Genomic DNA, 13,932 nt, shown 5'->3' with positions numbered 1-13,932 from the left:
TCTCTCAAAATACCACAATCTGTACAATAATGATGTTGTTTCATGCAGGGTATCTGGCCACATGTACTACAGTGAATCTACGCTACGTCTACGCCACGTCGACCGACACGCTCGGCGAGAAGCACACTGGCGGCGGGTCGGGGCGGTCGGCGATCTCCTCGGCCGCAGCGCGGAAGGTGAAGCTTCCCGAAGCGAGCAGTACCGCACCCACGGTGTGCGTGGCACTCTCCCCAGGCTCGAGCACGGGCATGGCAGCGCCGAGGACGCCGTCAAACGCAATGCTCTTGGGCGCAGGCATAGGCGCAGCGGGTAAGGAGCTGATCCTTCTCGGCGTGGGTGCGGGGGGCTGGCTCCAGCTCGCATCGTTGCTGCTGGTCGGCAGCGCCTCGAGGCGCACGTACGCGCGGAGTTTGCGTTCGAGGCGGTTCACAATGTTGATGCGAAGGTCGACAAAGTCCATAGCCGTGAAGGACGCCTTGCCGTCGCGCGGCTGCACGTCGAGCGAGATACTCAGCTGGTCCCGGCGCAGCGCGTCGAGGTGGGCCGGGTTGATGGGCTGGTCGCGCAGCGAGAGCCGGCCGCGGCGCAGACTGCTTGGCTCGCGCCACGAAATGTCGATCAGGTCCAGGAGCTTCTCGCGATACCAGAAGAGCTCGCGCTGGCGCTTCATCTGGTCTGGCGTCATCTTGGACTTCTCCACGACGTATTGCCGTCCCTCTGGGGTGGGGATGGGGCGCTCGTCGTCCGAGAGTGTTTGGCGCTGGATCGGGAGCACGAGCCGCTCTGTCGCGCCTGGCGGGACGAGGCGTGTTACAACCAGGTCGGACGAGGACTCCGAGTCGGGGTTCAGGGCTGACGGTGATGCGGTCCGCTTGCTGCTCAGCGCCACCTCGAAGGGGACACTGTACACGTTTCGCACGTTCAGGCAGAACAGGACCATGTTGTCATCGTCCTGCGCCAGTGCACGGCGGAGAACCTCGTCGCCCGACGTTCCGAACGTGCTGCTACGCGGCGTGCCGTTCGCGAGACGCTTGCGCAGCTTCTCCTGCGACTCGGAGGATGAGCGCAAACACGCAATGTCCAGGGCATGCGGCTCTAGCGTGTGGTACACTGTGAACAGGACCGGGAAGGTGATGCGGCGTGTGTAGAAGACGTTGGCCGGGTCCTCGGCCTCACGGTTGATGAAGCCATAGTCGATGCGGATCGACCCGTCCGTGCATCCCACCTTGCCGAGCACTTCGATCTGCAGCGTCGTGCGGCCACCGGGAGGGATGTGCACGTTCGAGTTTTTGTCCCACGTGAAGACGGGGCGTTGCGTGCAGTCATAGTCGAGATCGAAGGCCTGCTGTGGCGAGATCTCCTCGGACATCATCGCCTGCGCTTCCCGCGACACCGAGTCATCAAACGACAGCTTGATGAAGTCGACCGGGACGGACGAACTGTTCTCCAACGTGATGCGGATCACGGACGTTTCTCCGTCGAAGAGCATGACGGTACCATGCGACAGGGACGTCTTCTTGATCCACAACAAGGGCTGTTCCTCAACGACGTTGCACTCGAGCCAGCGATGCTCATCCTCCTTGGTAGGTAACGGCGGTAATCCTCCATCAGACTGCGTGAACATCAACGACTTGCGGACATCGAGACCGCTCTGCTTGGTCTTGGCCGCCTCCGCCTGAAGTCTGCTCCTGTGCTTCGAATCGCGCCTAGCGCCTGCACCATCCACTACCGGCAGCAGGAACTCTGCTGACGATCCGTCCATCAGTCGAACGCTTACTCCCCGGATCTCAAGGGATCCCGCGTTCGGTGCCAGGCCCGTAACCCGCACCGTTTGCACGGAGGACGCAGGCAGAATGAGCGGCAGCGGGTTCGTGATGAAGGGCGCGCCGGCGGTCAGGAGTGACAGATTCTGCACCTCGAGATCAAACGCGAAAACGTTCTGGAGAGTAACGAAGACCTCCACCTGCTCGTTCGCGACGAGGAGCGTCTTGCCGAGCTCTGGCGCCTTGACACGGGGGTTGTAAAGGAAAGGGTCCTTCTTGCCCTGCGCCGTAATCTCAGCACGGGTATGCTCCAGCGGTACCCGGTTGGAAGCCAGAGACGAGATCTCGACGCTGAGCACGACGCGATCAGGAAGCCACCAAGGCACTGAACCGAACTCGATGGCTCGTCTCCGCATCGTTGAGAGGGCTTTCGGGTACAGCTTTGACAAGTGGCCCTGGCTCGCCGGCGAGAGATAGGCATACAGGGAGTGGAGCGTCGACACGCAGAGGCGTACGGCGGCCGGATGATCGGGCAGAGCCTCAGAGACGGCGATCGCCTCCTTCATGATCTCGACCTGAAGCTCCGGCCAGCCAAAGTGAGTTGGTCGCAGCTCCTTCGCGGCTTGAAGGACAGGCTCCGTTTGCTCGTCGGTGAACGAGAGCAGGTCGATACCGAAAACGGCGCACACTCGCTCAATGAGCGCCATGACACCCGCGTTGCCATCGGTCGACTCCTTCCTCCTGATGGTCACGGCCTGGTTCACGCTGGAGCCCGGCATCTCAGTCGGCGACATGACAGCACCAGTCTGCTGGTCTCGGTGCTCCTCTCGCCCTTCCACCACCGCCATGGCCAGAAGCTTGACGATCTCGCGAGTCGCCGATGCCTCCTTGCGCTCCAGCTCGAGCCATCGCGCAATCCAAACAACTTCGACAAACACAGCGAGCTGATCAGCCGCCGTCATTGCTCTTCGGAAGGGCCCGATAGCGACCTGGGCGTGACCGAAGATCGTCTGGCGCGAAATCTCAGACCGCGATGCCAGGTCGACAAGGTTCAACCGACGGTTGCGAGACTTGACGGGGTCGTTGGGATTGTTGAGAAGCGCGGGGAATGTTCTTGGCAGGGTATTCGAGACCAAGGCGGAGGACGCGATAGATCCCCAGCCTCCTGCTGCGAAAATCATGAGGACAAAGCGACTGATGCGCAGGCACATCGACGCGTATAACCATGCCAAGAGACCTTCCCCTGTCCCGACGTTTGAGAGGTTGAGGTGCGGCGTCTGCGCACCAGCTGGACCGTTGGGCGTAGCTTCAGGGAACGGAAGCGGCGCGCGGCTGAGGCAGGCAAGAGCCGAGAGGTAGTGAGACAGGATCTCCACAGGCACCGGTGAGGAGGGGAACGGCGTCGAGAGCGTTGAGCCGTCACGGCCCTCCCAGGCTTCGATGATGCCTGCCACTGCCCGACCCTCACGTGCGAGTGCTTCCCAAAGTACGTCTCCCACTGCGCGACATCGCTCTGCTCCATCCTCGTAGCACTTCAGGGCGTCGGCGTACATACCGGTGACCAGGTACATGTCTCCCAGCAGCTTGATGAGCCGACCGCCAGCGATACCAGTTAGCGGTGCCGACGTGTATTTAGCCATAGCAGCATCCTTTCCGGAGTCCTTGTTAGAGGGAGAGGACGTCGCTGACGAGCGATGGAAAGGCGATGTCAGGCCAGCTGTCGATCGTCGGAACGGGTTCGCCGACTGTGGTTGAGGAGCCGCGACGGGAGAGATCGCACTAGTCTGGATCGGAGGGGCAGACGGTGGCTGGACCGACGCCGGTCGTCCTCCTGGTGTAAGTGCTCGAGAAACCGGCTGGCTCATGTTCGCGGACGGCATAAGAGGCATTGAGCTGGAGCCAGGTAAACTTCCTCGCGCCTCCGCCTTGCTGGACACCACCGGGGTGCTTGCCCCAGACGCCGAGGCCGGACCTAACGTCGATGACAGCGAAGGAAGTAACGTTCCCGAGAGAGTGCTCATGCCTGATTGCGATTCCAGCGCGGCAGCCTTGTCGTTAGCCGTAGTCTTCCCAAGTTACTCACCAGTTCTCCGAGCTCTCCGAAGACTTCTCCTACAACCTCCCCGAGCACGTCAGCCACAAAGTTGTCACCGCCGTCAAGAGGTGCATATGAGATGAGAGGATCGTTGCTCTGTTTCGGCTTTCGCGAGTTTCGAGAAGACCCAGGCATGGGTAGTTGCGGCGGAACGAGCATCAGGCGCTTCACTAACGGAAAGGCGGACGTTGAGGGCATGAACGTCGCCAGAGTGCGATTGAACGCCTGCGCCCAAGCCGCCTCCTTCTCGTTTTGGTCCATGTCATTTCCGTCATCGTCTAAGCCAACTCCGATAATGACGAGAGGGAAGGCCGTCATCCTGAGCAAGCTGAGGGGGTAAAGGTGCTTCGGTGGGGGCTGCGCCGGGAACGACAAGTGGACATGGTTGGCGCCGGCAACGCGGGACATGTTGGCCCCCGAGGCGGATGGGAAGAAACGCTCGCGGGCATCTGAAGCTCCTTTCTTGTGGCCAAATTCTCGTTGCCGGACGACCTCATCTCCGCGAAGTGATTGTCGGTTCCGGAATAAGGCGGACCAGTAGTCGAACACTGGTGTCGAGAGGGCGACTGGATTCGATGGCTGGGACTCTCGAGACGAGTGGACGGGGACGACGAGAATCTGGAGTCGCGCGAGAGCGATGGGATCTGAGAGGGGAGAGGACTCCCGCCCACCACTCATCTTGTGAAGTTAGGTGTTCGTAGCAAGACGAGATAACAGTCGGTCATGATCGTGGCATGACATTGATCGAGGACCTGGTCCTGATCGCGTCGCGTGGCACTGAAACGCGTCGTCACAGTCAGCGAATTGCTTCCGTTGCCTCCACCCACAAGACTACCTCCACCCCACCTCTCACCTCGACTGGTCTTGCAGCAGTCACAGTAAAGGTGCAATGCTCAAGACGCCGCGTCTTCCCTGTCTACGTCGGTGTCTTCCTCCTTGGCTGCTCCACTGCCTGCATTTCTCATCAAGTGAATCAGATATAAGGCAGGCGTTGATCTCCATTCTTGTTCCCGAACCCGCACTACACACGATATCTTTGCCACCACTCACTTGCCGTGCGCCAACGTCTCTCGTTGCGTGAAGGGGTCGACTGTTACAGAAGCAACTGAAGCTGACTGGCATCGCTCGCGACAGCCAACGCCCATCGTTCGCCGTCACACTGGGCTTTCTTCCCAATCGGCGAGTACTGATGGGATGTCGCCAGAACTCGATCCTTTACCTTTCTAGACGACCAGATTCTGACTCAGCAAGCAGCCTGTCAACTCATCCTGCGCGACGGTCGCGGAGTCCTTGATCTTGCATATCACCTGGGTACCTAATCGACAGGAACTGTGCTCACTTTCGATCACATGGTCGAAGCGGAACGACGTTGTGCGCAGGAATTGCGTCAGTGGAACTGCTGACGAGAGCTTCACATGATTGACACAAGCCTCTTAAGCGAGGTCGATCTGGAACGTCAGAACCATGTTTGGACGACGCCGACCGGCTGACAAAGAACTGGGAAAGCTGCGGCATCAATTTGAATGTCGGCATGGGTCAAGGATATACAATGTCAGACACCAGGGTAACCACGTTCCTAATGCAAAGGCTAAGGCTTTCAGTGGCTAATTTCGGCGGATTGGGCTTGGCTGACATGCCTCAAGGGGAAGGTTGCCCCGCACTCGCGATAGATTCGAGTGGAGGTTTGGGTGGAGGCGGAGCGGGTCGAGGTCGGCGATCGGCTTGCTGGCATGCTTTTCTGCCGTAAATCCACCTTCGGCAGGATCTTCCCAGGCCTTCTGGCAGTCAGGTGGTGCTGCATCGAGACGCGCCCCCCATGCATCCTTAAAAAGACGATACGATTCATCGTGACCTCTTCTCCCCCTTCCATAATCATTCTGACCATAACACTCTCGATCCGTTATCAGCAAGAACAGCCTATCGATGGCCGCACCCCCGCCCACTTCCTCAAGCTCTAGGGCTGCCGTCCCCCCTCCCCTCACCCACCACACATCCGAACTGGCTCAGCGATATGGACGTGCGGATCACCTTGTGTATCACAATGAGGGACCAGAGGGAGAGGTCACAAAGTTCCGGCATCTGTTCAAGCGTCCCACCATCAGACAGGTTAGTCACCTCGGGCATCCACCCGAAATGATAAAGTAGACTAACAATTCCAGTGGGTGGAGGAAGGCAAGCTCTACCGAGAGGCGAATCCACGTGAAGTGCCGCGCGTCGAGCTCTTCTTCGACCTACTCTACGTCGGTATCATTCACCAGCTCGCCGAGGCGGCCGTCGAGGAGGCGGGTGGACTGGCCGTCGGACGATTCATCCTCACTTTCTACCCTTCGTGGTCCATTTGGGAGGAGGCGAGGCGATACTCGAACGTCTCGGGACTGGACGACCTGATGCACAGGCTGTGGGTGCTCTGCGGTATGGCCTGTATGCTCGGATACAGTGTTAGCGCGTCCGCCATCGAGCTCCACCCGGAGGGCGAGCACGGTTTCGACTCTCGACCTGTGCACTGTGCGGCTGCGTTCTGGCTAATTATCAAGCTCACCAGAGGTGCGTATTCTGGGTCGTACGTGAGCTGACGGCAGTACTCGTTCTGTGGTACTATGCGATTCGACTCCCGAGGTTCCGCATCCCTCAGTTCCTTTCCGGATGCGCTACCCTCGTCCCGATGTTTGTGTATCTGGTGCGTTCAGTACGTGGTGGTCATGACTAACCGCAGCCCCTTATCTGGGTGAAGTCGCGCCCTGCCCAGATTGCGTTGGCGACAGTCGGAATCTGCCTCGACCTGATCCGCGTCGACATGGTCTTCTTCCTCTTCGTCAGCAAGTTCCGCTCCTGGAAGGAGTGGCGTGCGAGCCGAGCCCGTGTCGCAGCGGGTGAGATGAGCCAGGACGAAGTCAAGCCGTTCAGCTGGAATCTCGCCAAGATGGGCAACATGGGTTTCGCCGTTCCCGGTAAGTCGCACCATCAGTCCTAAGCTGACATCAGCCGTCAACATTGAGCACAGTCTCGACCGTTCCGGCGCCTTCGTGGTCATCGTACTGGGCGAAATGGTGATGAACTTCTTGTACGTCGCTGGACGTAATGGAGCGGGCTTCGGCGCGTCCATCACGTACGGCAAAGCCGTCATGGGCCTCATGGTCGCCTGGGCCTTGAACTACCTCTACATGATCCCGGGGGAGGAGATCAATAAGTGAGTACTGCCCTCGTGCCGGCACTGACGTGTTAGCTACGAGCACCCTCTCCGCCGCTCATGGCTTACTGGCGTTCTCTTCTCGTTCTTCCACTGGCCCCTCGTCGCCGCCCTTATCCTAGCGTCTTCGTCCGCCAAAGAGCTCTTGAACAACGAGGAGGCTGAGGCTCCCGTGGCTTGGTACTGGGGCTGCGGACTTGGTTTCGCCATCTTGTTCATGTCGGGCATCGATCTTCTCCACCGCAACCTCGGCAGCTGGAACTCCCAAAGGATACCGAGAGTGAGTACTTCGCTGTGTGCACGGCGCATTGGAAATGAGAGTTGTGGACCAGTGCCGGACACCGGACGTATGGTGACAGCGTTCTGGCGATTGCGGTGACTTGACGGTATTCGGCGCGGCTCGTGGCTGGGTGCGAGGCACTGTGGGGGTGGGGTTGGAACGGCGCTGGTGACCCACATGCTCCCATCTGTTGAGGTCGGTGACTTTCGGGGCGTCGCAACTGTCACCGGCATCACCCGTGGTGACTCGCGGAGACATTCGCTCCACGCCTCCCAATGTTCCTGAGTGCGAGCCAATGCGTGCCAAAGCTGGATAGGCTTCGGTTACGATCGAAGCGGCTCATGAACTCATCTTGGGAACTGCATGGATCTCGGCATGATCTCAGCATGTCGCGCATGCCCCTCCTGCCTCGCATGCCGCCCCTGCCCCACATGTCGGGCATCTCCAACGGCCAATGGCCCTTGGGAGGTGATCAATATTGTTCTTGCCATCTCGAGGAATGCTCGAGTGGGGGAATCATCTCACGCTTGGGCATTCGCGAGCTCTGACATCTGGCGCTTGGTGACTCGTTCGATGACTAGACTGGGTAGTGTTCTGTGACTGTTCTGCGCGCTCTGAACCAGTCTCAGCAAGTGCCACCCGTCATTTACATCTCGTGTCCAGATCACGACCCGTCACCGAGGTGTACCTTTAGGCCCCAGCTCTGAAACCCCTTGACCCGATGCATCGTGCACGGGCATCCCAATACATTCTGAAACTGACGCTATCGCAGCCCATCCGCCTCGTCTTCAACTTCATTGGTGCGCTGGCCCTCATCCTCGTCCCATTGGCGTACCACGATCTCTCGACGACCGACATGTTCGGCATCGCGGTCGGGATCACCTGGGCGATCCTGATTGTGAATGTGGTCGGCATCCTGCCCTCGAGGAGTGCGCTCAAGAACCACGACCACTCAAACCCCGACGACCCCTTCCACCCCGAGCGCACGCTCATGATCGAGGAGACGCTCCCGAGCTCGGGCATGCCGCGGAGCAGCATGACCTCGCTGCGTTCCAGAAGTAGCCACCAGCACCCCGAAGCGTTTGCCGGGACCGAGCCTGCCGTCCAAGACGCGACAGGGCACGGCAAGGTGTGAGCTGTTTCTTCGGAGTCCGGACTGGTGGCGGTGCGAATCCTGCGAGTCCTGCGATGCCTGCGAGACTTGTGAAGGCCGAATGGCTGAAACAGGGCGCCTCGAGCGGCCCAAGCACTCTCGAAGCCTGACCGCCTCGAAATGAGCCCAAGATCAACATCGAACGGCGTGGCTTCGCTGAAGGGCTGGGGCGGCTTGGGCGCAGGGGTTCTCGCAGGAATCACGGGAATTGCAGGAACCAGTCAGCGGTGGCGGGAGGGTGGTCGTGCACTGTAACTGTAGAACGACTCTGATGCGACCTCGTGCCTCAAGTGACGCCGGGGCCACTCACCGTCGCACACTGACACATTGGTACACTGACACACAAGGAACACTGATATCGGTTACTCAACGTGATGTCGCCAAAATGCGTTCAGGACACGCAACCCCGTGGATACACTCGGCCTCGACCTCTGACGTGGCAGACGACCCATCGTGACGATCGTGACAAGCGGGGAACGTCAACATTCGTGTTTGTTGTGGCAGCGGAGCTTGCGGAACTCGCAACGTGCCAGCGATCTGTCCCGAGTCCGCCTCGTTTCCTCGGTTGATCCGATATCAAAGTCCACACCCCAGAAATAAGGTTGCTCATTAAGCGTGTTGAACGTGAATTGGCGTGCCAGCGCGCCAGGCGGCCGGCGCTAGCGACTACCCAGCCAGTTAGACACCCAGCCAGTAGGGGTACAGCAGAAGGTCAGCGATACGATATGCGCGTTTCGTGTGTGCCGGTCCCGTCGGAAAAAGTAGTAACTCACTCGATGGTCAGATTCAGAACTCGGCACAGATCGCTGTTTTATCTATATGCTCGCGTCCCTCGCTGCCCCTTCTGTCCCTTGCGATTCCCCTCGTCCCTCACTTTCCTCGCTGTCCCTCAACGTCCCTCGACGGCGTCCCTAGTTCTGGACCCCTGATTAGACCTTGAAGGTTGTGATGGTGGTCAGTCACACCTTCTTTGTCTCGCGTCGCACGGCATGCCCGGCGCGCCCGGCCCCTTTGTCCTTTCCCTTTCAGGAATCGCGACGGAATGTCCTCTCGTGTCTAAGGCGATGTGCTTGGCATCAAACTCAGCTTCGCTGGCTACGTCCCGCTGCGAACTGCACGAGCGAGAGATGCAGGCATGCAGGTATGCAGGCATACGTGGCGCGATCGTGGACCGCACTGGGCATCCCGTTTCGGAGGGCGTTGTTCATTCCGCTGACAAGTCAACATCTGCATCTGGCGAGCGAAGAAGAGTGGGTTTCGTCCCAAGTGTTCGAATAGGATTCGGAGAAATAGAGCCTCCACCTACGCGCGTTCCGCCTCAGAGATCAGCAGCAATAATCAGCCCCCATAGCGCAAGCCAAGCGCAAGCCTTTGTGGTCTTGGGACGAGACAACACGGCTGAACCATCTTATCTGGCGGTGTTAGAGCGGTCGTTCGGCTCGTCTCGGCATCGCCGGCCTTGTTTCCAGAACAACGTATCATCCATACCTACGCCATCAGCCTGCGTTGGAAACAGGCGGCGCTCTGTGGGAACGGTATGCATGACGACCCATTGAGGGTGAGGATGAGGGTGAGGGTGACAGGGGATACAAGCGAGGCGGGGGATCTGAGCGCATGCGTATCATGTTATGGCGCACTGGATCCGTGTCTCTTTCTGCCCTTGCGCCGAGGGGGTAGTGTGGATCTCGTGGTTACCGGAGGAGATCGGCGTACTCTGCGGCAAGACGCGAAAGTGGCCGATTGTGGGAGTTGGGTGGTGACCGAAAGGCACGTCAGGCACTCAGGCACGCAGCACGGGGGCGGCCGATCCAGGGTCCCACCTAGGGCGGCCAGGGGCTGGATGTCGCCTCGCCTCGGGCGCAGGTCCCGCAAAGCGCAGAGGTGGTCACGAATGAGGCACCCACTCAAAAGTCTTCGGAGTCCTCGTTCTTCCCTGTCCTCCCTGTCCTGCCCCGCCCTCGCCGCGCCGAGCACTTCCCAAGCCGAGATCGTTTTATACAAATCATCGATTGGTATTAAACGGCATCGACGACGACCGGAGTTTGACCCGCCAGCGTCACCGCTGCCTTGCCGCCCGCCACCCCAAACTACACCGTGCTCCTCATGGGGTTCTCCCGTCCTTGCCTGCTTGTTCGCTGCCCGCTCCGGCCCGCATCTGGACATGTGCATGGCCTGGATCATGCATCACACTCTGACTTGCTGCTGTTCCTGAACGTCCACAACATCCCGAGCGTTGCCGGCCGGCCCCGGTCCTTTGCCCGTTTAAACGTTTAGACGACGTGCCAGCTGGGCTCCTCTGCCGCCGCAGCTGCCTCAGCTGCCCCAGCTGAGCTCAGCTGTTCAGTCGCGGGCCACGGGGGCAGCCGTATCCTGCCGCGAATAGGTTTGTAACGGTTCGTGTCCTGGATCGCATCGAGGTAGTAGCGGTTGTGCACAGGAACGGATCAGATCGCGACCTGTCCCTAGCGTGAGAGAGACTCCTGTACGCCTGGGACACTTGGAGTCTCAGGCAAGGGCACTGCCCAATGCCAGTGTCCCTATAGCATCTGAGCATTGACAGCTCGACAGGCGAGGCGAAAGAAACGAGCTCAGACGAGGCTCAGACGAGGCGCTCGAGGCGCTCGAGGCGTCTGCGAGGGGCTGCAATGTATCCGTGTACCGTACATGACCCACACTTGGGAGCTGTCAAGCCCGAAAACAGAAGCCAGAAGCCCCCCACAGGGCGAGTGCAGTGCATCATCATGAGGCGTGGCTCGCCCGATGATGAGAGCGCACCCATGTCAGCCCGCAACGCTGGCGGTCCCTCGTTGTTCCCAGCAGTCAACAGTCGTCGAATACAGTTCGATGCAGTGCGATGCATGCGGTGCGGCATCCCCCGCACTTGGCTGCTCTGGATTGGGCCGCATTGGGTTTCGATGGCTTGGGTTGGAAGGGCAGAGTTTAACGGCGTGGGACAGCTGAGTTTCGCCAAGCTTGGGGCCAGGAAGGTGATGGAGGCCATCGCTGGGCTCACGGGCGCGCGGCGGCGGCGGGCTGGGCTGGGCTGACGACCTGATTTGACCTGAGTACCTGGCTTGCATCGAATCCTAAGGGTTCAGAGCGACGAAAGTGCAGGTCGAGTGTACCTCGTCCCAGGTCGGACCACCCACTCTCGGGGCACTCGGACGGTCGGTGCCTGTTCGGGGTCGACCGCTCATGATTGTCACTGGTACACCTGTCCTGGACATCGGTTTGTCTCTCGCAACCTCTCCAATCCCGGACTCCCCCAGACCCGTACATATACTCGGGCCATCGCGACACCATCAAGTCCCCCCATCCCAACACACCCTCGGTACATCCTCACCATCACACCTCCTGGACCAGTGACTACACCCCTGCATCACACACTACCGGTACCACTCCTAGCCTAGAAATCAGTTCGGTTTCGACTCGCACTATAAAGTAGTCTAAACCTTCAACCAGCCTCCCCATCACACGTATCCACCTCAATCACACAAAGTACATGATGGCTTCCCAACTTCCTTCCCCTTCATCCTCCGCCTCCCTCTCTCCTCGCCAACCGACCTCTCTCGGCATGTCGCGTCACCCGTCGGACCACTCCGACCACTCGGCAAGCGCCAACGAGGAGCGGTCCCCTCTCGACATCCGCCGCGAGAAGAACAGGATCAAGCAGCGCAACCTTCGTCGTAAGTACAGCTCAACCTTTTGCCGGTCTGTGCATAGGAAGCCACCCTTCACATCTGGAGATCAGAGCTGACGAACCTTAGTGCGCCGTGCCAACCAGATGGCCAACCTCGAGGAGACTGTCGCTTCGCTGTCGTCCAAGTCCAAGCAGCTCGAGGAGCGCGAGCAGGTCCTCGGCCAGTGGGTTCGTCAGCTCGAGGAGGTCCTTCTTTCAAGGGGTGACCGCGACGCTGTCGAGCGCCTTCGCCGCACCTTTGGAGCTGAGCAGCCCCGTGACGCTCTCGCTACCCTTGCCAGCGCCGCTTCCTTCCAGGGCCGCCCCCGGTGGGAAGACGACAGCCGCAAGCGCCGCCGCGAGGATGACTACAACGGTCACATCATGCGCAACCCGGGCCCCTCCGCGCCCGCTCCCCCTCCCCACTCGCACCACTCCCACCCCGCCATGCACCAGCCGCCGTCGGGCAGCCAGCAGCAGCGCCTCCCCTCTCCCTCGCGCATGAGGATCGACCAGCTCGTCACCCCCGTTCGTGACTGGTGGACGGCCGAGTACGAGCAGAAGCCCCGCCTCCCTCCCACGCCGCACATGGAGTACGAGCACAAACGTCTGTCTCCTATCCTCTCCGACTTTGACAAGCCCCGAGTGGCCACCCTCCCGTCGATCCGTACCCCTTCCCCCTCGACGGACCGAAGGCCGATGTCTTCATCGAGCTCGTCGGGCACCCGCCCCACCTGGTCACCAGTGCAGCAGGTGCAGAGCATCAACATCAGGCTCTAGAGCCGGTTCAACATTGACAGTTTTCTGTTTGCTCTAGTAGCCCTCCGCAGCATGGTGCAACCTTTTGGGCTCTTTTTCATCTCAACCCCTCCTCGCCACCCATTCAACCATCTATCCACTCCATCGTCATCTGTCATCCTAAAAGTGAATAACATGTAGATCTGAAGCAGTATCAGTAGTGTAGTATTGATGTAATGATAATGCCCGTCACCGTCACCGCGTGTTGCAAGTGATTGCATCTGATCGAGTCTAACGTAGTGAGCGGGCACAGTGGGTGACTAACTCGCTGGTCTCGTGGTCGGGGTGACATACTCCGGCCGGCCGGCCCACTGTCCTCTCGACTGCCTCGCCTCCACCTGTTTTCCCCTCCTTTCGACGCGAAAAGCTTCGCAGTCTTTCGCCGCTACCGAGGTTGGGGTTCTGCCGGTTGCGTTACCTTGCCGCCGTCGGGTGGGCTCGCTCGTGCTCGTCAATCCTGCGCTTTCCAGTTCACAAGCACGCAGGCCCGCAGGTACGTGAGTCGGAAAACCAATCTCAGATTTGTATTAAACCGTGGAAAGATGCCGGGATCAGGGACCGGATGGAGCAATGACGAAACACGGACCGGCCGAGTGGCACCGAGGTCACCGAGTCGGGGTACTGATAACGGCTTATCAGCGGGCTGATACGCAGTGATTGCGCGCATCTCCTATTTCTCTGGACACAGAAACGCCTCTAGAACGTCCTGCAAAGAGCATGCATCCATTTTCTGAAGCAGCTTCATTTTAGAAAACTGTCAGAAGTGTCGCGAGGCTGTGGAGTCATCTCGGTTCGATGTCGCAAGCTCCAGACCTCAAAAGACGATAGTTGCATGCATTTCTACAAATCCGTCTTGTGGATTTGTAGAGCAAACGATGTAGGACGAATCTGGCGTGCGTCAATTGGAAATTATGCACGAGTTTTCCACGCGAGGAAGCCGGGAAGAAGGTCTGAAAGACGGTTGGACAGAAGGTGAC

General features: G+C 59.5%; 3 protein-coding genes across 3 annotated transcripts; 2 read left to right on the top strand and 1 right to left on the bottom strand.

Moving 5' to 3' along the window:
- Positions 1-88: 88 nt before the first annotated feature.
- Positions 89-4,536, bottom strand: A1Q1_01555 (uncharacterized protein; the record flags this gene model as incomplete). The annotated part of the gene is made up of 2 exons (XM_014324594.1): positions 89-3,829; positions 3,883-4,536. 2 exons carry the CDS (start codon positions 4,534-4,536, stop codon positions 89-91), a joined length of 4,395 nt encoding a protein of 1,464 aa, XP_014180069.1.
- Positions 4,537-5,781: 1,245 nt separating this feature from the next.
- Positions 5,782-8,460, top strand: A1Q1_01554 (uncharacterized protein; the record flags this gene model as incomplete). The annotated part of the gene is made up of 7 exons (XM_014324593.1): positions 5,782-5,964; positions 6,018-6,418; positions 6,475-6,535; positions 6,590-6,806; positions 6,860-6,905; positions 7,082-7,325; positions 8,098-8,460. The coding sequence occupies 7 exons, from the start codon at positions 5,782-5,784 to the stop codon at positions 8,458-8,460; spliced, it is 1,515 nt and encodes a 504-aa protein (XP_014180068.1).
- A 3,523-nt stretch (positions 8,461-11,983) lies between these two features.
- On the top strand, positions 11,984-12,937 carry A1Q1_01553 (uncharacterized protein; the record flags this gene model as incomplete). Its single annotated transcript, XM_014324592.1, has 2 exons — positions 11,984-12,164; positions 12,246-12,937. The coding sequence occupies 2 exons, from the start codon at positions 11,984-11,986 to the stop codon at positions 12,935-12,937; spliced, it is 873 nt and encodes a 290-aa protein (XP_014180067.1).
- Positions 12,938-13,932: the final 995 nt, after the last annotated feature.

This window comes from Trichosporon asahii (assembly GCF_000293215.1).
Source record: "Trichosporon asahii var. asahii CBS 2479 unplaced genomic scaffold scaffold00050, whole genome shotgun sequence".
In the NCBI taxonomy this organism is placed as follows: Eukaryota; Fungi; Basidiomycota; class Tremellomycetes; order Trichosporonales; family Trichosporonaceae; genus Trichosporon; species Trichosporon asahii.
Note: the sequence above shows the minus strand (reverse complement) of the source record. Positions and strands in the feature narration are given on the sequence as shown.